This window comes from Cervus elaphus, chromosome 33, assembly GCF_910594005.1.
Source record: "Cervus elaphus chromosome 33, mCerEla1.1, whole genome shotgun sequence".
Taxonomy (NCBI): Eukaryota; Metazoa; Chordata; class Mammalia; order Artiodactyla; family Cervidae; genus Cervus; species Cervus elaphus.
Genome location: NC_057847.1, coordinates 63,488,870 through 63,514,157, shown reverse-complemented (window position 1 = coordinate 63,514,157; position 25,288 = coordinate 63,488,870). Strand labels below are relative to the sequence as shown.

The following is a 25,288-nucleotide window of genomic DNA, read 5'->3' as shown; positions in this document are numbered from 1 at the left end:
GTAAGTGATCTTTGAAACTTTTAAATTACTAATGCTTTTTATTGTCTATATTTGATATGACTGCTGTTTTGTTCTCCTAGCTTTTTGGGGGTTTTATTATTATAAAATGACAAGAAACGTCATTTTGAAGCATTCCGTTTCAGTGTTCTACACCTGCCTATTCATCTATTTCTGTATTTGGTCCTTCCTGGTGAATTAACTTCCTTTAAATTTAGGTGAGAGTCTCTTCACTAAAAAAAAAAATAATGATAATTAGAGGGCTTCCAAATACTGGAACTCTTTATTTTGGGCTATACTCATTCCATTTCAGTTAATATTTAAGATGTGGGCCATTTAACATATAGGTAGAGGAAGTAGTATTAATTTACAATTTATATCAAATTTCATTGACTTCTTGAAAACTGATTACAGTTTTCGAATCTGGAGGTCACCTTCACATCTTTCAGATAAAAATTGCCTTTAGATTTGTCATTTTAGGGAATGTTACGCCTGTGTTCTTTTGACCAAAATTGATTTAAGTTCTTTAGCTTTAGTAAAAGTGGCTTCCTTTTTGTGTATAATGAGGAAATTATTACATAGCATGATACATAACAGCATGTGATGTACCTGTTAAACTGTCTATAAACAAGAGTACAATGTTTTGTACTGTTTCTTTACTCCTTATAAAGCATGTGGTGTATGCTTTTCTACTGTTGTTAATGAATCCTATATATCATTGTATCTCTAGAAATAATTTTTCACACAGATGCATGCTGTCCTACTTTTCCTTTCCTGTTTCCCATTTGAAGTGATATGCACTAATAGTAATCACTTGGAACTTTTAGTGTGCCTTTTTCTGTTACTTCTTTTTGAAAATGAAATTTTGCAGTTTTATTCCTTTACCACTAGACTTCTTTAGGTTTGTTCTAAACAAAATGGGTAAGACTTTTGAAAGCCTTGTTTCTAGTGTTTACCAGAATGGTCTCTTATTTTATTCATTCTAAATTGAATTCATTTTATACCTCGATAGGATCTTACTGTGTTAAGACTACATTAAAAAAAAAACAACAGCTAATTGTCTGATAACTGAGTTGTCATTGTTAAGAAATGGACTTAGATTTTTTTTTTAATCTAAAAGCAATGTTATTTATATTTAATTATGGTTCCTATTCATGGTTATATGTTTTGTAGCACTTTCTCATCCTTAGTATTACAGCATAGTATAGAATTGTATGGATAGCTAGTATAGATATGGAATTAAGAAATAAAGCTTTAGAGAAGTTTTGTTCCCTGGAAACTTGAAAGGGTGAGCTGTTCTGTTTGAATAATGGAGAGCCACTTAATTTGCCCTAAGTTGAGCTTAGTAAAGAAAGATGTTGAAGAAAGATATTAAATATAGGTTAAGAAATACACACACACACTTAGGAGAAAATGAAACAATTTTCAGCTTGGTATTGTGAAATTTGAGTCAGCTTCTCTTAAATCCTGTCTAAAGAAGCTAGAGAGATTAAAGTCCATTTATTTTACAAAACTGAATAGTAAATAGTAAATTTACAAAACTGAATTTACAAAATCTGTAAATTGGATGTATCATCCAAAGCAAAATATTTAAATCTGATTTTTTGTTATTAATGTTTAAAATGTGACGAATTCTTAAAATTTTTGTAAAAATCTCTTGTTTAATGTCATTTTTGTCTGACTAACATTTTCAAGTAACTATAATTTGCATCTTAGTCCATTTTTTAAATGTTCTTTCATGTTTGGTATATTTTTTTTTTCCTTTGCCCTAAAACCACTTTAAGCTAACAAAAGAACATTTTCCTTACATTTTTCTCTGTTGCAATGACTTTTAGTAGGTTACTGAATTTACATATATTCTGAGGTGAAGACTACAATGGCAATTTAAAATTATTTTTACTTCTCTATATATTTTGATTCTTTTGTGGGGTGGGGGTGAGGGTAAATCGTTTGATTTCTTTGAAGTTCTCCCTTGCCCCCCGCCCCATTTCTGGAGATGAGAAAGTTATTATGCTCTTTGCTGCAAAATTGGCTAATGTCATTTTACAGGGACCTTTCATTTCTGTGATTTCTCCTTCCCTCTCCACCAGGAAAGAATGCCTTACTTAAGTCACAATGCCTCCAAGACATCCGATGCTTTGACACTCTTCCTTAGCACAGCTCTGCTAAGCCCAAATCCCTTTTGTAAACCTTTATGTTGATGATCCATGGGGCAGCGGGGAATTACAGGTGCCACGAATAAAACTAGGAGAGGGCAAGGAACTTGAGTCCTGTTAGAGTGGGGTGAGTGGAGGTGAATTAATCCTAGGTGAGCAGAGGGGAAAGGTATGTCAGTGATTATGAATGTAACTGGGGGAGAAAGGGAAACTAGCAAAGGCATCCCTGTTGGGAAGAATAAGAAGTAGAAGAAGGGAGATGGGGACTGTTTTCAATGTCAGTGTCTCGAGAAACAAAAAATTGCTTTTCTATTGAGGACCAGTATTGAAGTATCTTGATTCCCTCTAAAGTACTTATTATATCTTTTCTAAAGTTATCATTAATTGGATTATATAATTTAAAAATAATTATGGCAGTGTTTTCTGTACATCCTTGTGATGTTTTAGGTTGTCCTCTCTGGGTTTGGGGGTTGGGGGTTTATTTTTTATTTCTGTTTTTTGTTTTATTTTGTTTTTTTGGTGGAAGTACTTAAACCAACTTAAATGTGATGACTGAGGATTAAGTCTGGCAGGCAACTCTTTGTATTTTGCATTAGACTTCAAAATCTTTTCTTCTTCTTCTTCTTCTTTTTTTTTTTAAATCCAGGAGAATGCTTTATTGCAACTTTTAGCTGACTAGATGCTTAACTTAGTAACAAGTTTAGCCCTTGTAACTGGCTAGCTAAAAGCAAATCGGCTTGTTTCTCAGATCTTTGGGGGATAGCAAGAAACATTTGAGTGAATGTTGTTGAAGATTTTCAGTAGTATAGAAAATGATGGCGCTCTTGTGATATTTGTAAGTAGTAAGTAAAATTTACTTTTTGTGTACAAATCTTTGAAGTTTTTGTTGTGTTGAGAACTTTTTGATGGTAGCATGTTAAAGCTGATAGTATTGTCTTCGCTTTTTTTTCTTTTCTTACAGCAAGCAAGGATTTGGCACAGACATCCTATTTCATGGCTACCAACAGGTTGTTATCCTGACCCTCTTTGTTGCACTGTTGTAGCACACTATAGCTTCCTTTAATGCAGGGCCCCCTCAATGTGTCTCTCACCCTTGTTGCAGCAGGAGACTGGACCATCTACTGTGGTGGTACCTTCCTGTCTGCTTTGCGGTGTATTGTACAAGGGACTTTTGGCACAGAGGGGTTAAATGCACAATGTGAAGTGTAGTGGTGCTTTCTGGTGACATATTCTCGATTTGTGAGTGCATAAGTCTAAAATTGGTAGCCTGAATAGCAGCTAAAGATTACAAAGAGCTAAACTTAACGTAGAAATTCGAGCAACTTGGTAAGTATAAAGCTATTTCTAGTTTACAATTATAGTTAAATGACAATTTTTTAAAATTTCACATTGATCCTATCTTAACTTTAATCATTAAAGTTTTTTAATAAATAAAATTTATATAACTTGGGTTTTTTTTTTCCAGATAATACCCACCAGTAGTAGATTAGTAGTAGTCACATCCTACCAGTGCCTTGATTTGCATAAGTGTAATTTTTACTTAAAAAAACTTACAGTACTTTCTCTTTAGTTCACTTAAAGAACAGTATGGGTTTGTGCTTAACCAGTAGACATTTTCATCAGTTCTGAAATTGAACGGGAAATAGTTTTTAAAAGCCTTTCATATCTAATATGTGATTTTGTTCTGGATTGGTTATAATAATGATTTAAATTTGTTTTTTTCAATGAGTCATTGGGGAGGAGTGGACTAACCCAGCTTTATGTGGTCCTTAATTTATTGTGATACTGTTACGTTTTGTTTAAAACTTTGAATTGCCAAAAAAGCCAGTATATTTTCTTGGGTATATATTGTTGGGATTTAACCTCTGTCCTTAGAAATACTGAACAACGAGGCAAAAACCACTTAAATTTAAAATTTGGGTTAGAAAAGGCTAGCTGTGACATGTTGCAAGTGCAGTTTTTGGCATGTCATGGAAGGAGAGAGGTAGTGTTTTTGTAGATTTAGCAGCATTGGGCCTTGAAGCTATTCAGCAAAAGGTAAGTTTTCTCTGTGGCTTTGCTGAGAAGATAGTTTTACCTAAATAAGTGTTAAATATATGAGTTACTTCAGAGTGAATGAATGTTAAGCCACATGGAATGGTAGAATCCCTGATTATAATGTGGTGTGGAAATTACCTTGTCAGTTGTACAGTTTTCTGCTTTTTCTTTATTCTACCATGACATTACAAAAGAAACAAAAATACAACCCAAAAAAGTTTTAAGTCATTTTACTTAAATATAGTAATTACTGGAAATGTACTATCTTCCTCTGCTTTTATAGAGAAGTAAAAATAGTTGTAATTTAGATGTAAAAACAAAATTTAGAAATACTGATGTATAAGTATTAATAATATACTCTGGGGAGTAAGAGTATGAAAACATTGATAATCTATGTGGGTTTTTAGTGTTTTTGTGACCATAGTCATAAAAAGTGTCATAATGTTAGCTTTTAATTTTATAAAATAAGGTTTTGTACTCTAGACTTAAAAAAGAAAACTTACATAATTTTGTTATTCCTCTAATCTTATTGGTAAATGTTTTTCTTTGTTTTACATATTTGAATTTCTATGACTCTTCATTCCAAATCTGCTCTGCAACAGTCTGCATCTTACAACCTTCTGTCTTCAGTATAAACCAACAGTGATAGCATGTGTATGCATTCATTTGGCTTGCAAATGGTCCAATTGGGAGATTCCTGTGTCAACTGATGGAAAACATTGGTGGGAATATGTGGATCCTACAGTTACTCTGGAATTACTAGATGGTAAGTAGAGAAAATCTTTTTGTTACAATAGAATATTTTCTTACTTTTTATCATGGATTAAATATTCTGTCCACTTCTATATAGGTTTTAAAAAATATTGAGTTCCCATATATTCATGGTCAGTTGAACAGTTTTGGCCAGTCCAGGATCCTCCTTCACCCTATAGTTACTTGATGCCAATCCCAGGTATCATTTCATCTACTGGTATTTCCTCTTTTGAAAAGATAAAAAATCTTTAAAAACATAGTTCTGTTTTAACAATTTGGCAATAGGATTTAAAAGTACAGTTACATGATCACATGAATAGGATGAGAATAAATACATTAGCCTAAAGGGGGGGGAAATGAACATATTATTAACTACTACTCAATATCTAAAGCCCTTTCATGACTTTTCAAAGAAATATGATTTAATATAATGCTGCAGGTTGATAATACAAGCTACATAATTTTAAAGTATACTAATTTTGTTGGGTTTAAAATGTATAAACACAAAGTCATGTATTAAGTTACTGTAGAAAGTGTGAAGCAGTAAGCTAATGTTATTTTCATGGTAATATTCCTTGTTCTGTTGTTCTACTGGTGATAAGAGTGTGTCATTGTTGCCATGCATGAATAAGTATGAATTGACAAGGAAAAATTGGGAGTATAAGTTCTATAAATTATGAATCTGGTGTTTGGGGGTCTCCTGATAGGAAATTTTTCTGGCAGGCCAGAGGTAGAATATTCTTGCAGATTAAGACATTTTAACCAGGAACTATAGATTTCAGAAAGGAGATAGATAACACTTCTTAAATCTAAACTGGTGTGTTAGGTTTTCAGCTTCTTTTTGTGTGCTTTCCCCAGCTTCCTTTACAAAATTGAAACTGATGAGAAAACTGGATTTACAGGACATCTGTTACGTAAAAGTGAGAGACCCCTAAGGCTTTGGAATGTGGTTTTCCATTAATATCTCAGATGCTTCTTTAAGGTAGAAATTTCTTTAAGGGTCTGCACCCTTTTCTGTGAAGGGCCAAATAGTAACTATTTTAGGGTTGTGGGCTATACTATCTGCACAACTAGACAACTCTGCCACCAGAGCTAGAAAGCAACCACAGGCAACTGTAAGTGTATAGCTGTGTTCTAGTGAAACTATTTACAAAAACAGGATACGGGTCATATTTGGCTCACTAGTGGTAGTTTAAAGGTTATTCAGAGTAGTAGGAAATCTTCAGCAAGTTGAAATATAACATCTTCTAAAAACTAATGGGAACTTTTTATTTTCCCATTTGTGACTTGAAATTATCTGTGCCACCATCTTATTTTAGCAATCAACAGATAAGATAAAATAGTTGTCTTATCTATTGATGTTATATAATATGATAAGATGTAAATAAGATAAAAACTTAATAAAAATAGTTTTTATACATGGCACTAAAAGCTTACAGAAAGCAAGTAATCTGCCTTTTATCCTGCTCTTAAATTGTAGGTAAAGGGTTTTTTTTGACACAACAGGAGTCATCTAAATCTCTCTTTGCTTCTATTCTGAAAAAGCTCAAGTTCATATTCATTTGAACATTGAATAGGAATCTTGGACATTAACACATTGAAAATTTTAACATATTATGTAGCAGCCTTTTCTCTATTTTGATTACCTTAAAAAGTAACAAAATTTCAGACGTTAAGGGTATCTGCATTTTACATTTAATGTCTGTCACCAGAACAGCATTGATTGTATTTGGCCTACCTATAAGAGGGTTGGGGAGGGGAGTGGTTATTGATTAATAACAAACCCTCATGTGTTTTTTATAATGTGAATTTTTCTGAAACTGAATCAAAATGATTTGTTGTTAATTTTGGACCCAGGGGCATTATGTATCTGCTAGATTTACTACTGTGTCCAAGTAGAAAAGTGGTCTCTCTCTCTCTTTTTTTTTTCCAAATGAAGAAGTGGTAGTATAGACATTAGATCTTTTTTTCATCTAAACTGAATCAGAAAGCTCCTGAGACTTCAGCAGGAACTAGTTGTCATAGATTGTGAGCACATAATGATGCCAAATTTTTATCAGTCTCTTTATACTAAATTGGCAGTAATAATATTACATGACATTCTCATTTAATATTATTAATACTTGTGTTGAGAGTGGCCAGTAACTTTATTAATAACACTATTTTTCTGTGGAGTTGAAAACTATAGTTTATCTTAACCAAACCACTTTGGAAAAGTGAATCATCTCTTATTTCATTGTAATCCTAAATTTAAGAAGAAAAATTGTAGAAATGTGACCAGGGTGGTTTACTGAAATGTTAATAATGTGTTGATTGCTAGGAAGTTACAAGTATAGGTAAAGAAATTTTTTCATTTAACTTTGAAATGGTTTTAAATTTAAAGAAACTGTGAAATAGTACAGATTCTGTGCTGTTATACCCTGTACCCAGTTTCTCTAATATTAGCATCTTACATAATAATAACATCTGAGATCCCATGTTCCATTTAGTTGCCATGCTCCCCTTTAATCTCTTCCAATCTGTGATAATTTTTCAATCTTTGCTTTCATGTCCTTAACACTTTGAAGAATAATGGTCAGTTATTTTATAAAATGTTCCCCAATTAGAGTTGTCTGAAGTTTCCCATTGTTAAGTTGAGGTTCTGCATTTCAGGCAAGAATGCCACAGAAACGAGTTGTCCTGCTCGGTGTGTTTTATCATGTGTATCATGTGGTGTGTTTTATTGCTGGTGATGATAGTCATGATCACTTGGTGAGGGTTGTAAAGTTACTAATTTTCTCTTTGTAATTAATATCTTGAGGAAGACATTTTGGGATTATACAAATATTCTCTTTTTTTTTTTTAACTTTTGGGCACTGATTGTAAAGAATCTACTGATGAACTTTGCCCACTACAATTATTCCTGATATTTGCCTGATAGCAGTTTTCTGTTTGGGAGCAATTTCTTAAATGCGACTAAATTTTTCAGAGATTCTGAGTAAGCATTTAAAATTAGGGAGATGTGGGAGGAGGGGTTTTTGTTTGATTATTTTTGGGTTTTTTTTGGTTTCGGTTTTTTCTTTTTTTTTTTTTAGTTAAAAAAAATTTTTTTTAAGATTCATCTTTGAAAATATCAGTTCAGAGCTGTGTGTACTTCTGTGTGTGCTGATGGTTGAATTAGGAAGGTGATCATGAAGTAGATGAACTCTGTGCTTTCTTTTTAATATTGCCCACTTGAGAAAATTCTAAATCTAAAGGCACCTTCTAAGTTTTAAATTTAAATTTTATTTTTAGAGCTAACACATGAGTTTCTACAAATATTGGAGAAAACGCCTAGTAGGTTGAAGAAGATTCGATACTGGAGGGTAAGAGAATTGACAGGGTTTATTAGAACATCAGTTTGCTAATAATTTGAATTTTTATGGTTATATATTCTTATTTCTAATATTTGAAGTAATTACAGTGTATCATGAGCTACATGCGCTCATAATTTATCCAACTACTGTGTCCAGTAGACTTTGCTATAAATACTTTATGGATTCCTTATTCTCATAGTGATTACTGTGGAAATAGTATCCTCACTTTACAAAAAGGGGAATTAAAGCTAGATAAGTTAAATTCCTCTCTCAGATGCTGGGCTGGAATTTATTCAGTATCTAATTTAAAGCCAATGCTTTCACTATATATTGTCTTATTTTATGCCTATGAATAAGATGTTTGTTTACTGGCAACAGAGTCCAACCCCAGGTGATTTTATTTTCATATATTTAATATAGAATTTTTATAAGCAAAGAAATTTCTATTAAATTCCTTTGCTGTCATTGTTTCTTCTGTGTTTTATTTAAATAGGCTAACCAGGCAGCTGGGAAACCAAAAGTAGATGGACAAGTATCAGAAACGCCTCTTCTGGGTTCATCTTTGGTGCAGAATTCCATGTTAGTAGATAGTGTTACTGGTGTGCCTACCAAACCAAGTTTTCAGAAACCATCTACATCAGCTTTCCCTGCACCAGTACCTCTAAATTCAGGAAATATTTCTGTTCAAGACAGCCATGCATCTGATAATTTGTCAATGCTAGCAACAGGAATGCCAAGTACCTCATACGGTTTGTCATCACACCAAGAATGGCCTCAGCATCAAGAGTCGGCAAGGACAGAGCAGATATATTCACAGAAACAGGAAACATCTTTGTCTGGTAGCCAGTACAACATCAACTTCAAGCAGGGACCTTCTGTATCATTGCATTCAGGATTACATCACAGACCTGACAAAATTTCTGATCATTCTTCTGTTAAGCAAGATTATACTCATAAAGCAGGGAGCAGTAAACACCATGGGCCAATTTCTGCTACTCCTGGAGTAATTCCTCAGAAAATGTCTTTAGATAAATATAGAGAAAAACGTAAGCTAGAAAGCCTTGATCTGGACGCAAGGGATCATTATATAGCTGCCCAGGTAGAACAGCAACACAAACATGTACAGTCTCAGGCAGCCAGCAGCAGTTCTGTGACTTCTCCCATTAAAATGAAAATTCCCATAACAAATGCTGAAAAACCTGAAAAATACATGGCAGATAAGAAGGAAAAGAGTGGATCACTGAAATTACGGATTCCAATACCACCCACTGATAAAAGTGTCAGTAAAGAAGAACTGAAAATGAAAATAAAAGTTTCTTCCTCAGAGAGACACAGCTCTTCTGATGAAGGCAGTGGGAAGAGCAAGCATTCAAGCCCACATGTTGGCAGGGACCACAAGGAGAAGCACAAGGAGCACCCGCCCAACCGCCACCACCCCAGCGGTCACAAGCACCCCCACGCGTACGGCGGCGGCGGCGGCAAGCACGGTGCCGACGGAGCGCCACCCGCTGTCCTGAGGAGTCCTGTTGGCCCGAGCACTGATGGCATTTCCTCCAGTTCCAGCTCTTCAAGGAAGAAGCTGCATATCAATGACGCGTCTCACAACCATCACTCCAAAATGAGCAAAAGTTCCAAAAGTTCAGGTAGTTCATCTAGTTCTTCCTCCTCTGTTAAGCAGTATGTATCCTCTCACAACTCTGTTTTTAACCATCCCTTACCCCCTCCTCCCCCTGTCACATACCAGGTGGGCTACGGACATCTCAGCACCCTCGTGAAACTGGACAAGAAGCCAGTGGAGACCAACGGTCCTGATGTCAATCACGAGTACAGTACAAACAGCCAGCATATGGACTACAAAGACACATTCGACATGCTGGACTCGCTGTTAAGTGCCCAAGGAATGAACATGTAATCATTTCTTTAGGTCAATTTTTCCTTTACTTTTTTAATTTAAAAATTGTTAGAATGGAAAACTTCCTCCTGATCTAGCAGTGGTAACATCTGCTGTTACTACCACTGCTTCAATATTTGTAAGTGCTGCTTTATTCTTCATTCTGAAAAGAAGAGATTATAGTAAACAAGTCTTTATCTCCACATATGATAGTGTTATAAATACTGTAAAAGCATGGAAGGTGCAAAACTCAGTATTTCTACAATTGCAGCTAAGAACATTAGGGTGAATGGCTGGCTGCTTCTAGGAATATAAGATGCCTCAAGCATTCGTTTATTTATAATTTGAATATTGTAGCTATTTTTTGTTGTTGCTTGGCTTTTGAATGAGTGTAAATTGTTTTCTTTTGTGTATTTATACTTGTATGTATGATTTGCATGTTTCACTGATAAAGGGATAAAACAGTATACTGACAACTGTTTACAAGAAAGTGGAGAAAAATGTACATACATTTTTGTATGTTTAGATATTACCATAAATACTCAGGATTGGAGCTGCTTGTAAGTATAACAATATACAGAATAACTTTATTTTATCTTGTCAGAGTCCATCACTAATCTAAAACAAAGGTGGCACTTTCTCATGTTAACCTTAAACTCTAGGCCTTACTGGAAGCCACTGAAGGGGGACGCTTCACTACCAGATGGGTATGCAGTGCCACGGATGGTTGTTTATTCCATGAGGCGCTGATTCTGCCTTCAGAGGTTCTGACCAGACTGGCTGCTGAAAGAGCCCCTGATTTTCTGAAGGCTTGAAGAGGAAAAAATAAAGTTTACATACTCTTGATGTGAAGTGCATTTAAGTGTTTGTTGGCTTGTTGCAGTACTATAAACACAGAGGTGTTGATAATGGTTGTGTAGATTACTGTGATTTGAAAACTAAATTCACAAAAACTTACATTAGTGCAGAATTAGTAAGTTTTTTCCTTAAATAGAGAACTTTAACACTACATATTTTAACCGTAAGCAGAATCGCTTTTCCTTTGGCATTCAGAATGACACCATGTTCTTAAACATACCCCTCCCTTGAAGTGTGTTTGTGTGTGATGCCATATTTCTTTTTCAGGTAAATGCAGTCTTCCTTATAAAAATGAAATTAAACCTATTGCTCTCTCAGTTGTTTTATATTCTAACAATAAATAAACAAAAAAGGTCACTGACTGTGCATTGTACCTGTATTTATATCTTACGGTTGTTAACAGGAAGCTCTCTGAGGGGAAGAAAAAAGGTAAGCCTCCAGATAAAACAGCTAGTGGAGGTTTTCCCTTTGTTTGCACATCTCAGTATGTTCCTGTTGAGGTCAAGTTTGCACAGTCTCCTGACTTCTGAGCAAATGATAGACTTTAACTTGTTTAAAATTGGTCTTAAATGCCAGTAATGTGGCTCTGGTTTGTCAACTAATCTTCAATTCTGTGGTAAATCTTTGAGCTGTTGAGTATCTTTGAGATGGGTTGAATTCAACTTCTGTTGAACTGAAAACTGTCTTAATTTTTTCCTCTATGTATATGAATTATTTTTGTTACAAAGCCACTGATATGTGCACAATTGTAATTTTACTCAAGTATGTTGCAGTTGTAAATATTAGAGTTTAATCTCGTGCTCTACTTTTATTTAGCAGTTACCTGATTTGCCGGTAGCTTTATAATTTTTTTTAAGATAATTATTCATTATTTTGTCAATGTTATTTGAATTTAGGATACTAGGAGTCTCTTTCTAGGGACTTTGCCTAGTTAGCATGTCCTAACTTTGTTCTTGTCTTGCGTAACTTTAGTAATCTTTGTCATTACATGTAACTTTGTTGCTCTGTATGGCATATTATTGTATCCATAAACAAGGTAATTTTGATACAGTTATACCTTTACAGTGGTACATAATCCAAGGACTAGTATAGAATCAAGAGGAGTGCAAGATGAGGGAGGGAAGGGGATTTTTTTTGTTCTTGGTAATTTAGATGTGAAACCTCTACGGAGCTATCATGTGAAATGATACTGGGTGGTTGTGCTACTGTATAATGGGGATGATAATACCAGGAATTTTAATAAGATTTTGTAAAGAATATCCAGAAAAGTAGTGAACTTATTTTCAGTATGATATAGAAAACAATGTGAATATTTAAGGTCTGTGACTATACTTAAACTTCACTAAGAATTTGCAGAATTGTTTTGAGATGTGAGAATAAAGGTAATTTTGTTGAATCTTTTGGTGCTAATGATGGACAGTTAAAAAGGTAGCTAGTGTATATTGTTATGGGGAAGTACTTATTAGTTACTTCCAAAATTGAATTTGAAATGCTATGTATTCACTTTTCACTCTGTAAATGTAATTCTTTACAATGACTTTATTTATTAAAGGGCAGCCAGTTGTAATTTTTACAGGGTTGTGTGAGCTGTTCAAACTCTTTAACCTCTGAACAGGATATTAGCTTCTAAAACCACAGTGGGGATAAAATATGGAAATTCTTTTAAGTTTCATTTCCATTAAATGAGAACCCTTATAATTCATTTTGCCATGAATTTGACCATCTCGTTTGCATAAAATAGTTCATCAGCCTGGTCCCAGTAGGCTCAACCAAAGAAAAAGACTCCAATGAATGGACATTATTACTGAGTCTTCTTGTAAGTAGCCATAAATAAACCAAAATAGTATCAAATTTAGGTATGAAATTCCACATGTGCAAAGTACTGTTAAGGTAATACATTTTGATGAGATTTTTAAAAATATTTGAACTATTAAAAACCGTTATCTTTAAACATCCTATAAAAGAGTGATTCATTTTGCAGTTGTGTTTTCCTTAGATCAGCAGTCATTGATTTGTTACCTTTATGCAGAAGCACATTACATAGAAAGGCTTTACTTCTACCTCTTTGAACTAATTTTTCGATATTGAGCTGTGCCCCCTAAATATTTGCCTTAGCTGTTTTAAAATACACTATTTTCAGAACCAAAGCAAAGGAGTGATTTTTGTCACAGAAACATTCTCAGAGGCAAACATTATCCCAGAAAACTGGTGGTAGCATCTTTTAGTGGTAAGACCTTACAAAATGTCCTAGTTCCCTTTTTTTTTTTTTTAATTAACACTGAGGTTCATTTTTTGTTGCAGGTATTTAAATACTGAAAAGTCATGTAGTCACCCCAAGGTTTATCTTTGAAAACAGTACAAGTGCATCTTGATTTCTGTGTATGTAGATTCATTCTTGTTAGAGAGTTCTTAAGAATCAAAGAAAATTTCCACCATGATAATGGTTTCCTGCAAAATGTCATAAGGGGTGGCTACATTACTTTGTGCAAACAGATTATAATTATGTAGGATATGATACTTTCCTGGCCTGTCTATCCTCTTTGAACTAAAGAAAATGACTAGTTAAGGTCAATTTCAGGTAATCAAATTTGAAATATTTTTGTTAGTTACCAAATGTCTTGCCTTAAAAGCATTTTAAGCACATATTTTTGGTTATATTTGAGAACTTAAATTACTAATTTTTATTCCTTAACTAATCTTAAGATTAATCTTAACTAATAAACCACTGCTTATATGTGCATGACTATTACAAACTCGTTAAGTAGTAACCTTGGTTGGTTAGATTTTTTTAGGGTTTTACATTTACTATGGAAATAGGGTTTTAAAAAACATGGTAATATCTCTAAGGGAAGATAGTTCTACTGTCAAGATGTTTCACCATTCCCAAATTTTATCTAAACAGTAAAGCAATTTTTTGTGACCTACTACTGTGCTTAAATAGCTAGGTGATTTTTAAGATCTTTGCTGAGAAAAATCAGAGCTTTTGTTACCAAGAATTCTTGATTGAGCAGTCTCTGCTTTCTTGGAAGGCAGTAGGATTTCCTAACCACATTTATCCAGATAAAAAGAGTTAAGTCCCACAAGTGAGAAAAACTTGGTGACAAATGCTAATTTCATGGACCAGTTTGTTAATGATAGGCTGACTTAGGAGTTTCTGGATTGCAGAAGCAGCGCATTCTGCCCTCATCCTTCTCAGGTGTCAAATTACAGTACCAAGGCATCAATTTGAGGATTCACAACTATATAAATAACCTGAAATTTTTTCCCTGTAAGCCAACAAATGTAAGCCAAATAGTCAGAAGTTTGTCTTGGTAAGAGAAGTTTGCCTCTGAAACATCTGTGTTCCAAGCATTTTAGGTCTGATACTATGCATCCATTTTTTATTCTGCAATGTTAATTTGGGCACAGCCACCTTCTGCTTCTATGACTCCTCTTCTGTTCATTTACCAGTATGTGTTCTGCCTGAAGTTTCTTAAGGTAGCTTGCTAAATAAGCAAGATACATTGGAAGGTTGTGTGACTAGGAGTAATTCTGGTCTCTCAAAAGTGACTTAGCCTGTTCTTTGTGATCCATTAATCACAAAAGTAAATTCTGAGGGCTGATTTCCTTTATTTCCAAGTTTTGGGGAGCAACCTCACTTAAAACCTGTTTAGTGGTTGATTTAACTTTATTTGCCTATTGTTAATTAATGAGTACATTCTTTTTTTTTCCTAAGTTGTGTTTTTCAAGCAGTTTCAACCACCTAGTTTGAAAAACTTACATGCTCATTTGTTGGCAGCAATAATTGGGATTTCATTTTGTGAATGTACTCAGAACCCCCAAGGACTATTGAACAGGATGTTTGCCAATAGAAAATCTAAAACAAGAGTTTGTGTATATGGCATGAATTCAATTAGACATTGAATTTCATCTCAATATTTAATACAAGGAATTATTAATAAAGTTTGTTTATTGACAACATAAATTCAAGGCTCTAACGTCTTGTTAATATGAATCAGAAATAACTTCCTGGGAGATGTGGAAAATGAGATCTCTAATATAAAAGTTACTCTTTAGTTGAGTGACTTCGTGTATCATCAAGGAGTGTGGCCACTAGGATCGGATTGTCCGTGTTCCAGTCTCAGCTCCATCACTCAGTTGCTGATGTCTGGGTAAATGACTTGACTTTGTGCCTTGATTTCCTAATCTATAAAATGTCAGTACCTATTCATTGCATTCTGAGGCTTAAGGCTTGGTTGATCAGTGAAAGCTAAATAGAATGGATGGTGTTGAAGAGCATCCTAATAGAAGCAGGTTGTAAATAATTCAGGAAACTGGCAAAGGCCAGGCCAGGTGCAGTAAACTTGTGTGTTAGACACTGCAGGCCTACTGGTTACAGAATTTCAGTTGTTCATTCAGACTCAATAGTTTGGTATTTTCTTGTGTACCCTCTTGCATCACCTCCACAAAAGAGACTTGCAGTTATCTGTATGGGGAATTATTCATGTGAAATTTAATCATAAACTGCTTTAACGTTGCTGTTCTTTCCAACCCCTTTCCCTCCCACACTGGTTTTCCTGCATTTAATACTTGAAAGAAATTGGAAGCCTGCAGTGGCTTTCATAAAAGAGAGCTAGGATAGAACAGTTACTTTCTCTAAGAGGCATTTTAAGCCTAAATATAAATGTCTTGAAATCACATTAGATTTGTCTTTATTTCATGTCGATAACACCAGTAAGGAGTGAAAGTGAAAGTTGCTCGCTTAGTGGTGTCCGACTAAGTCCATGGAATTCTCCAGGTCAGAATACTGGAGTGGGTAGCCTTTCCCTTCTCCAGGGGATCTTCCCAACCCAGGAATCGAACCCAGGTCTCCCGCATTGCAGGCGGATTCTTTACCAGTTGAGTCACAAGGGACTAAGGAGCCAGTAAGGAGTAAGGGTTTTGTTTTGTTTTGGTTTTAAGAATATAATAAATTACATGAGTTTTATTTAGGAACACAAAGTCAGTAATTCCCCTTAACCAAAGTTAGTAATCTCATTTAGCAATTCACCCTACTTAATTGTTTCTTCACCTTTTCCCACCTGCTGCTTTTAGTATAATGGAGAAAAATGTTCATTTTTGTTCTAGGTCTTGTATATGGCCTACCTGTTCCCTCCCTCCCCCCCCCCCCCCGAAACCACCTCCCAAGGCAATGTAGAGCTTCACTAAATGAGGGTTTCTAATCGTACTGCCATGAAATTAATAGGCTTATTGAGACCTTAACCAGTGTCCAGGCGTATCCCCAAGATCAGTTTTCTTTAGTCTTTCAAGTCATAATCTATAGGAACAATTGCTTTAGAGACAAAGTCAGCCATGGATTTTCACAAATTTAAAGAGTCATAACAATATGAGTGCTACAGCTCTTCCTCAGGGCTGTGTAGTTCAGCTTTTCACAGCACAGTGCCGTACACAAAACTTCTTGTTAATGATCAATGAAGATACAGACTGCCTACACCCAATACTTTCAAGTTGAATCACCTGGAAAGCTTTTTTAAAATGTGAGTTGCTTTAGTTAGATACCTGCCTTCAGCTGAATACTTGGAAGTACAACAGGTATGAGGAATAAAGATGGCCTGGTACGTGATGGAGGCTTTTCATGGTCTTTGAGCAGGTTAAGTGGCATTTTATATTGGAAATACTCAGTACACTAAAGGCCCAGGACTGTTTCGGTCAAGCAGGAGAGTGTGGATAAAGTAGGTAGAATCCTGCACATCCCCTAACCCCATACTCCAGAGCCCTGGCTTTTCCACAGTGGCAGCTCGCCTAATCCACTGAAAAATGTCCACAGTATAAGGGCTAGAATAGGGTAAAGTTAAGAAGGTTCTAGAGTTGGAACTACTTTTAGGATTTTACTTGGGAAGTTAAATTTCCTTTGCTTGAGCTTAAGACCTATTCAATATGTAATGAAATTCACTTCTGGATGTGCTTGAAAACGGGTGTTGTACCTGGTCAGAAGGGGATATAGGCGTAGAAGGAAATGCAGTGTTACTAAATGAAAAATGAGAAGCTTTTGACACCAATTAAGTCATCAGAATCATACTGGCGAATTTATCAGCATCTCGAGGTTTTTTTTTGTTTTTTTTGTTTCTGTTTTTGTTTTTAGTAAAAATAATGTAACTGATTTCATTTATAAATGACAAATCTGGGAGGCAGCAGGGAAAGGACTAAAGTCAGATCTGGGTAGCCGCCCCAACTCACTCACCCGTTGGATGACCTTGAGAAACTTAACGTAGTTCTGAGCCCTACTGTCTGTTGATAAAATCAGACTACCACCAACCCAGACAGCCAGAATTAAATGATGTGCCTTTCACTATTAAGAGCTCAATGAATGCTTGCCCTCCCAGCCTTCACCTTTCTGAAATCCCAGTCTTCTTTCAGGACCTCTACCTCCTAAAGGAAGATATAAAGGGAGCAAACACCTGGGCAGCGATATAAGCTTAATTTCAATGTTAAACAATAAATGACAAAGCTCTTAGGATCAAGACTTGCCTATTAAAAATGTACAAATATTGAAGGTTCTGTTAAATTGGTGTCCAGTGTTCCTGTATCAGAAGAGGGGTGGGTTTATTAACACTGGCTTTGTGTGTCTGTTACTGTGATTTGTATACACAGTATAAACATTTCTTAGTCCCTGCCCTTTCTTCATAGGGTTTTTATAGTTAATTGCTCCAAAGTCAGATATAATCAGTCAGACTTGAGAGAATGCCGAAACCCATACTAAGATAAAAAAAAAAAACCTTACTTAAGATGGTATTGATACACAAGCAAAATAAGGAAAGTATCCCTTTAATTTTTATCAAATGTGAGGGAAGAACCCTGCAAACCGGAGAGAGAGAAAGAAGGTATACCCTCAGCCTTGTAAACATGTTGGCCAAAGTAAACTCCTACCTCAGCTGAACTGTGTTTCACATACTTTGAAAACTTCTCAAGAAGCAGCTTGATTTTGACTAAGCTTCACAACTGGTGAGAATTAGAATTCCCCTCAAGTTAGCTTGTAATTAGGCCACCTTCAAATGATACCAGCTAGTAAATATCTGTAGACCTAGCTTAGGGTGTCAATGAAAGGTAGCAGATGAATGGAGTCACAGCAACGAAACCTTATCAAAAAGTCCACCAACTTAAGACTTCGTAATAATTCTGACAACTTGTCCCCATTTACTTTTGCAAGGTTTTTCAGTGTCCTGGAAGTGGAGGAAGATGACCTTGGCAGGGATGTCCTTCCTTCAGGTGACATAAGCAAAATGTCCTAGAAAAGTTTATATGCTGACCCACTCTCCCCTTATCAGATCAACGAGCTTTTATCCCACCAGCTGGCTTATGTTTAGCTAGTTCTCAATGCAGTAATGATTATATTCACTCTGTAAACAAGTGAAGACCTCAAATCATAGTACAAAGCACAGGGAAGGCAGCCTGAGGGTTATGGAGCCCACCCTGTACTGCCCAGCTTCTTGTAGGTGGGAACTTTCGAGGTGTTAGGGGACCCTCTGGTAATGAAAGGCCAAGACCCTCCTGTTAATGTTGAGGCCCCTGTTACCGCCAGTGTCAAGATTGCTGCCTACGTAAACTGAATCTAGTGCCTTTCTCCTTCACCTTTTCACCTTCCTCCACTCTCCTTTGTAAGAATTAAATAAGTGCCTTTGCCCACCAAGCAAGAAAATATTTACTTTTTTATACAATTTATTTTGAACTAATGACATTAAAATTAACCAGCCAAAAAAAAAAAAATAGAAGGAACTAGCATATAAAGCAAGAGAAATTGTAGTTCCTGGATAAAACTGTAAACACTGGAATTTTTCTCGTTTTACTGTTTAAGACAATTTGCTCATATACATGGGCAATTGTGCCTGAAGCTAGAGAAGGCTAACTTGTAACTAAAACTTTCCCACTAAGTGACATTGCAGGATCTGGTTAGATTGACTTTCCAGTAGGAAAACAAGGGTCCCTAAACCATCATTTCCACAATGAAACAGTGACAAAGTATCTGTAGTGAAGCTGGAAAGTCCGGATGTCTGTTCAGTGACTTCTCTTCAAGAAGGAGTGCTTCAGGAGCTGAACAGCAGAGGGCCGCTCATGCTGGTCCCTAAGAAGGCAGAAACACGTTAGAATAAGCACCCAGCAATATGCCTGCCAACTACATCTACTTGACTCAAAATACCTACTGTAACAGTGGAAGTGCGACCTCTGCCCGTCAGACAGACTTGAGTCTATACTCCAGATTTTAGCTGTGTGATCTTAAACCAGGGACTCCAACTCTTCTCTCATCAGTAACATGGGGATAACAACACCTAACTCATTGGCACATTTTTTTTTTTAATGTATATACAGCTTTTAAAGGGTCACATAGTAATAATTCAAAAATTAGGACCTGATTCAAAACCAGTCGCTACATTTCCATAGTACTTTTGTTCAGTTTGTTTGGGGTATAATTTATACACAGTAAAATACACTTTTAGATGTACAGTTTAATACACTTTTAGTTAGCATGAAATTTATTTTTAAATTTAGAGGAATCCAGGATTGAAAAGCCTTTTAGAAGTAGACATTTAAATATGCTTTGGTGATTAATTTAAATAATCCCACTTGGGATACTCTTGGATGAGCATAAAGGGAGACAGTTTCTTAATTACCAGGTGGCACGCGTGGTAAAGAACCCGCATGCCAATGCAGGAGACATAAGAGACGCAGGTTTAATACTGGGCTGGAAAGATCCACTGTAGAAGGAAATGACAACCCACTCCAATATTCTTGCCTGGAGAATCCCATGGACAGAGGAGCCTGGTGGACTACAGTTCATAAGGTCGCAAAGAGTCGGACACAACTGAAGCGACTTTGCACACGTGGCTTGGATTTTTTTCCCTTGCCTCAAGAAATCAAAACGGGGAGGTATGTTCAAGTGGGAGGGGACATGATTAAACCTATGACTGATTCATGTTGATGTTTGGTAGAAAACAATGCAGTACTGTAAAGCAATTATCCTTCAATTAAAAACAAATTTAATAAAAAAAAGATGCTTTTGACAATGAACTGGTCAATGAACCAATGAACCAGTCAATAGTTTTCTGCAGTAAATTATTCCTTGGGCATTCTTTTGGTTAAATTGGCTATCTTGATCATTTTGGAAGCAAGTGACCACTAAGAACAGCCCAGGCGAAAATGAAAATAAAATACTTTTAAAAGAAAGTGATCATGAATCATTCTAAAAAAAAAAAACCTCCTCCCTTCCAGAGGCTCTTTCCCCAGCCTTCAAAATATGCAAAAATCTCCTCTTGAAAAAGTCCTTAAGTGACCATCATTTCTAGCTGCCATCCTATTTCTTCTATTTCTGCCAAATTTCTCTAAGTTGGGCAAGTCCAATAACTTGTTTCAACATTCACTATCCTAAATCTTTATTATTTGGCCTGCTTATCTCTCTACAAACTGTCCTTTTAAAATTAATCCTGACCAAGAAGGACTTTCCTAGCAGTCTAAGTGGTTAAGACTCTGTGCATCCAGTGCAGGGGGTACTGGTTTGATCCCTGGTCAGGGAACTAAGATCCCACATGCTGCACAGTGCAGCCAAAAAATTGAAGGGAAAAAAAAAAAGGAAGTAGTCTCTAAGCATAACCTTCTTACCAGATTTAGTGAGCTCAGCCTCCTTGTCATCTCTGTAGCATTTGAAGTATTCACTACCCCGCTTCTTTCTGAAACAATGTCTGCTTGGTGTTAAGAGAAACTGTTCTCATTGTTCTTCCCCCATGGGGCAACTCCCCTCCCTCCCTTTCTTCCAGTTGAGTACTAGATTTAATTCTATGCATACTGTGTTATCTTCTCCCATGAGAATTTTCAAAAACACTTTCCTCAGCACTCTAATCTTTTCATGATTATGGCTACCAAACTTTTGATTTTCAAATACACATCTCCAATGTTCACTGCTTTCCCGAGCAACAATTCCATAGCTTCAAATGTTTCCTTCAGCTTCCTCCACTGTACCTCATTCACAACTTGCTATTATTTCTCCCATTATCCAGGTTCAAAACCACGAGATCCTATCATCCATCACCAAGTCCTGATTCACCTTCCTCTAAAATGTCTTGGAATCCCCTTACACTCCCACTGCTTCCATTATCATCAAAGTCCAAGCTCTGAATTCCAGAATGGCCTCCATTCAAGGTCCCTCTACAGAATCTGCTACCTGACCTTCCTCCCCAAAGACCTATCTTTTCATGGCGTCCTCTACCCCAAATTCTTTGCAGTTCCCTGCTCTCCACTGCCTGTTGCAACAAAGTTAAACTCCTTGGCCTGACTCCCCAGAATTTCTGAAACCTGCCCATAGTAGTACCCAGAGCCATTCATCTGAGGGCTTCCCCAAATTCATTTGTTATATTCAGTCCTTGTTCCTAGTTTTTAACCTGATCATCTCTACTTGTGAATCTTTGAGTGCCTTTCCCTTTTATTTATAAATATCCACACCTCCAAGGAGTTATTTTCATAGACAACAGGCAAAATTCTAGAGTCCTCAGGGTCTTTGGCATAGAATTTTAGGAGATAATTATATGCTTGCATGACACTCATTAGGTAAGGTGTGTTAACATTCTCCCATGGGTTATTTAATGGTGGAGCCCTAATTATGTACTCCATGCTATGCTAAGCAATTACACACACCGTTTCACTTAACCTTCACAACAACCCTATTAATTGATTATGAGTTGTGTATTGCTTAGTTTATGAAGCAATGGTTCAAAAGGAAAGCCAAAAAAAAAAAAAATCCACCCTTTCTCTTTATTTATTTATTTTTAGTTCTACCGGTTTATTGCTCCCAGCCCATCTCCCTCCACCTCATGCACACATGCTCAGTCATGTGACCCCATGGACTGCAGCCCGCCAGGCTCCTCTGTCCATGGACTTTTCCAGGCAAGAATACTGGAGTGGGTTGCCATTTCCTTCTCCCACTCTTTCTCTTTAAAGCTGTTTGTGTGTATAATGAGAACTTGAAAAAAAAATGAGAGTAGCAAGCAGTTTTTGTGGATCAATAATAGATCATTGTTCAATGCAGAAGAAACTAACCACAGTAAGTAAGAGGTAAACTCAATCTTCCAAACTAGCACTGGTCCATATGATATTCCTAAAACATTTATGTCCCTTTTGTGAGGTGTTTTGGCAGACAGGAAGGGGCAGCTCTGTGCCCACAGCTCTGCCTGCAAATCCATCCTGGGATACCTAGGGCATCTCTGCATCTGGGGATGCCCAGAACTGCAGCCCCCCCCCCCCACCCTGGAGTATGTGGTGCTGTCCTGGCCCCTGTGAGTCCCTCAAATCAACCAGGTCAGACTGATTGATATACAGGTGCTGGAAGAGAAAGGCAGAGGGGCTAAGAGAGACACATTCGTCAGCAGACAGAGAGATCCTTGGGTTCTGAATATTCATTAAGAATGACAAAAGGAACTCGTTCCGGAAGGGAGCTGGAGGGAGCCATATATATTTGCTGAAGGCTGGGGCACTAGAATTTTTCATCTAGGAATAAGAAAGCATATCTCTTGGAAAGGCAAGAGATAGTGTTTGGGGATCAGGCCTCCCTTATCCTCACATGCAGCTCAGCGCTGAGCCTCCTCGATGCTCTTCTCCATCAGGTAGGTAGATGGGCTTGAGAGCCCCTGCCCTCCTCTTCTGCTCTCCTCCACCATACCCACACACACATAGAGGTACACACACCAACCAAACCCATCTCTCTGCCTTTCTGCTTTATTCTTTGGATTAAGACTTCATGTAAGCAGAGAGTACCTGGCTAAGAAAAGTTAGAACACTACACGAGTGGGTAGTCTCTCAGCCCCCTTACAGTCCTAACATTTTAACCAGAATTTTATTCCATAAATACCAGGAAGCCTCAGGACAGGAGAAAACAGGGGACCTTCTGGAACTTTTCTGCTTCCCCAAACACTACCCACTTGATGCTTGAAATACTTCAATTAGAGATTTGTTCCTTTGACTCAAAAATGTTTCCTCTCACTTTAAATGCAAGTGTTTCTGGGGGAACAATACATTAAATCTGTCAATCATCGATTAATCAATTCATGTCATTTCCTTGATATGAATGAATTTCTCACATATTTTCCTGAGAGCCAGTTTTAGGAAGGAATGAGAACACTGGTTCCCCAAAAGGGGAGGGAAGCTAAGCACAGATGATGCCATTTCACCATGCTAGGCCCTGGGAAGATGTCTCTTTGGTAAAGAAACAGATCTTGCAAATAAATAGCAATTCTTGCACATCTATTGATTTGAGAAAGTACTGTCTGTACCTGATAAGACATTTAATTGAGACACCTCCCACTTGAAGCATTACCCCCATACCCTGGTACAACACAGAACACATCACCCAATGTCGCTACTCATGATTCTTTTCAGAGCAAAATCACTCCCCACTTGATTTTGTAACCTGAGCAGAGCTAAAAATGGGCCATGAATCTCAGGGGAAATGTCAACTGCTTGGAATCTCTGGGGATTTATCCTCCTTTCCTGCTTTCAGTTTCTTACCTGGTGAGGCACACGCGCACAAAGTCTGCTGCGTTTTCTGAGAAGCAATCTGGTAAGGCAGGCATCAGCCCTCGGTGTGCGCCAATGTAAAACATGGCTGCCATCCTGTCCATGGAAGCCAGTGGAGGCTTTCCGGTGGCCATCTCAAAAACAGTGCAGCCAATGCTCCAGATGTCTGACTTCCGTCCATAGCCAGACTCACTGATGACTTCTGGGGCCATCCAATATGGAGTCCCATGCATGGACTTGAGCATGTCACTGTGGGTGCCATTTAGGCCAGCCCAGGCCAAACGCTTGGCACAGCCAAAGTCAATCAGCTTTATGACTCCAGTTGGCATAAGCATAACATTATTTCCTTTGATATCTCTATGCACCACACAGTTCTCATGGAGATAAGCGACACCTTGCAGAATCTGTTCTGTATATTTACAGAACACCATCTCAGGCAATGGCCCAAAACGGTTTATAATACTAGAGATGGAGCCACCAGGAACAAACTCCATGAAAATGCTTACGATGTTTTCCTCCAAGCATGTCCCCAAATAGGCCACAATGTTGACATGTTTCAAGGCTTTGAGCAAATCGACTTCTTCCTGCAGTTTCCGATATTCTTTTTCAGTAGCTAATTTATCAGAGGTATCCAAAGCCACCTGTTTTACAGCTATTAGCTGTCCTTGGCTAGTAAGACCACAATACACCTAGAAGCAAACCAATGCCTTATTATTAAATATAAACGATGACTCATTCACAAAATGCCTCCCAAACCCTGGTTTTTCTCTAAGATGATACATCCCTATGTAAATGTGAAGTATTATACTTAAACAAATTGAAAGTTGCAGGGAAGCGAAGATTGGGATAAGTAGCATGGTGAATGCATATCATAATAGCTTAGGTTCAGTCATCTCTAGCAATCTGTGCAAATATTGGGTTGGCCAAAAAGTTTGTTCAGGTTTTTCCATACCATCTTACTGAAAAACCCAAACAAACTTTTTGGTCAACCCAATACCATGTACAGTGCTTGGGCTTGTAAAAAAAATATTTTTTGCAGTAATAATTTTTATTGGACTGTAGTTGATTTACAATATTGTGTTAGTTTCAAGTGTACAGCAAAGTGAATCAGATATACATATACATATATCCCACTCTCAGTAAAGTGCTGGGACTTTAGATGGTATTTTATGGAACTCACAAAATATAAGAAATATCTTTTGTTTTTGCTTCTTGGCAATGGCTGTCCCAACTTTGGGTAACATAACTTGAATTGCTGAACAAAAAGACCTCTTTCCCACAGAACTTGACCCTCAGAGAAGGCGAGACCAGAAATACAATGAGCACCGAAGAATTCATGCTTTTGAACTGTGGTGTTGGAGAAGACTCTTGAGAGTCCCTTGGACTGCAAGGAGATCCAACCAGTCCATCCTAAAGGAGATCAGTCCTGGGTGTTCATTGGAAGGACTGATGCTGAAGCTGAAACTCCAGTACTTTGGCCACCTCATGCGAAGAGCTGACTCATTGGAAAAAACCCTGATGCTGGGAAAGATTGAGGGCAGGAGGAGAAGGGGACGACAGAAGATGAGATGGTTGGTTGGCATCACCGACTCAATGGACATGGGTTTGGGTGGACTCCGGGAGTTGGTGATGGACAGGGAGGCCTGGCGTGCTGCGGTTCATGGGGTCACAAAGAGTCGGACATGACTGAGCAACTGAACTGAACTGAACCACCCCATGAAGCCTGA

The 25,288-nt window shown here is 37.0% G+C and overlaps 2 protein-coding genes across 14 annotated transcripts in view; one reads left to right on the top strand and one right to left on the bottom strand.

The window, feature by feature from the left end:
- CCNT2 (cyclin T2) overlaps positions 1-12,600 on the top strand; it is a 32,339-nt gene extending 19,739 nt beyond the window's left edge. For 3 of the 9 annotated variants that reach the window (XM_043894075.1, XM_043894074.1, XM_043894078.1), the window contains 4 exons: positions 3,115-3,160; positions 4,793-4,956; positions 8,217-8,287; positions 8,772-12,600. In XM_043894075.1, coding sequence (XP_043750010.1) covers positions 3,115-3,160; positions 4,793-4,956; positions 8,217-8,287; positions 8,772-10,190 — 1,700 coding nt within the window. In that variant the 3' untranslated portion in view covers positions 10,191-12,600. Of the gene's footprint in view, positions 1-6; positions 2,996-3,114; positions 3,480-4,792; positions 4,957-8,216; positions 8,288-8,771 lie in introns of those variants that run through there. The other 6 variants (XM_043894076.1, XM_043894077.1, XM_043894080.1 and 3 more) reach the window with 5 other exon arrangements.
- Positions 12,601-18,670: 6,070 nt separating this feature from the next.
- The window catches only part of MAP3K19 (mitogen-activated protein kinase kinase kinase 19), a 38,871-nt gene continuing 32,253 nt past the window's right edge, over positions 18,671-25,288 (bottom strand). For 4 of the 5 annotated variants that reach the window (XM_043894475.1, XM_043894477.1, XM_043894473.1 and 1 more), the window contains 2 exons: positions 23,553-24,250; positions 18,671-19,125 (listed from right to left, as the gene is read on the bottom strand). In XM_043894475.1, coding sequence (XP_043750410.1) covers positions 19,059-19,125; positions 23,553-24,250 — 765 coding nt within the window. In that variant the 3' untranslated portion in view covers positions 18,671-19,058. The remainder of the gene's footprint in view (positions 19,126-23,552; positions 24,251-25,288) is intronic. The other variant, XM_043894476.1, reaches the window with a different exon arrangement.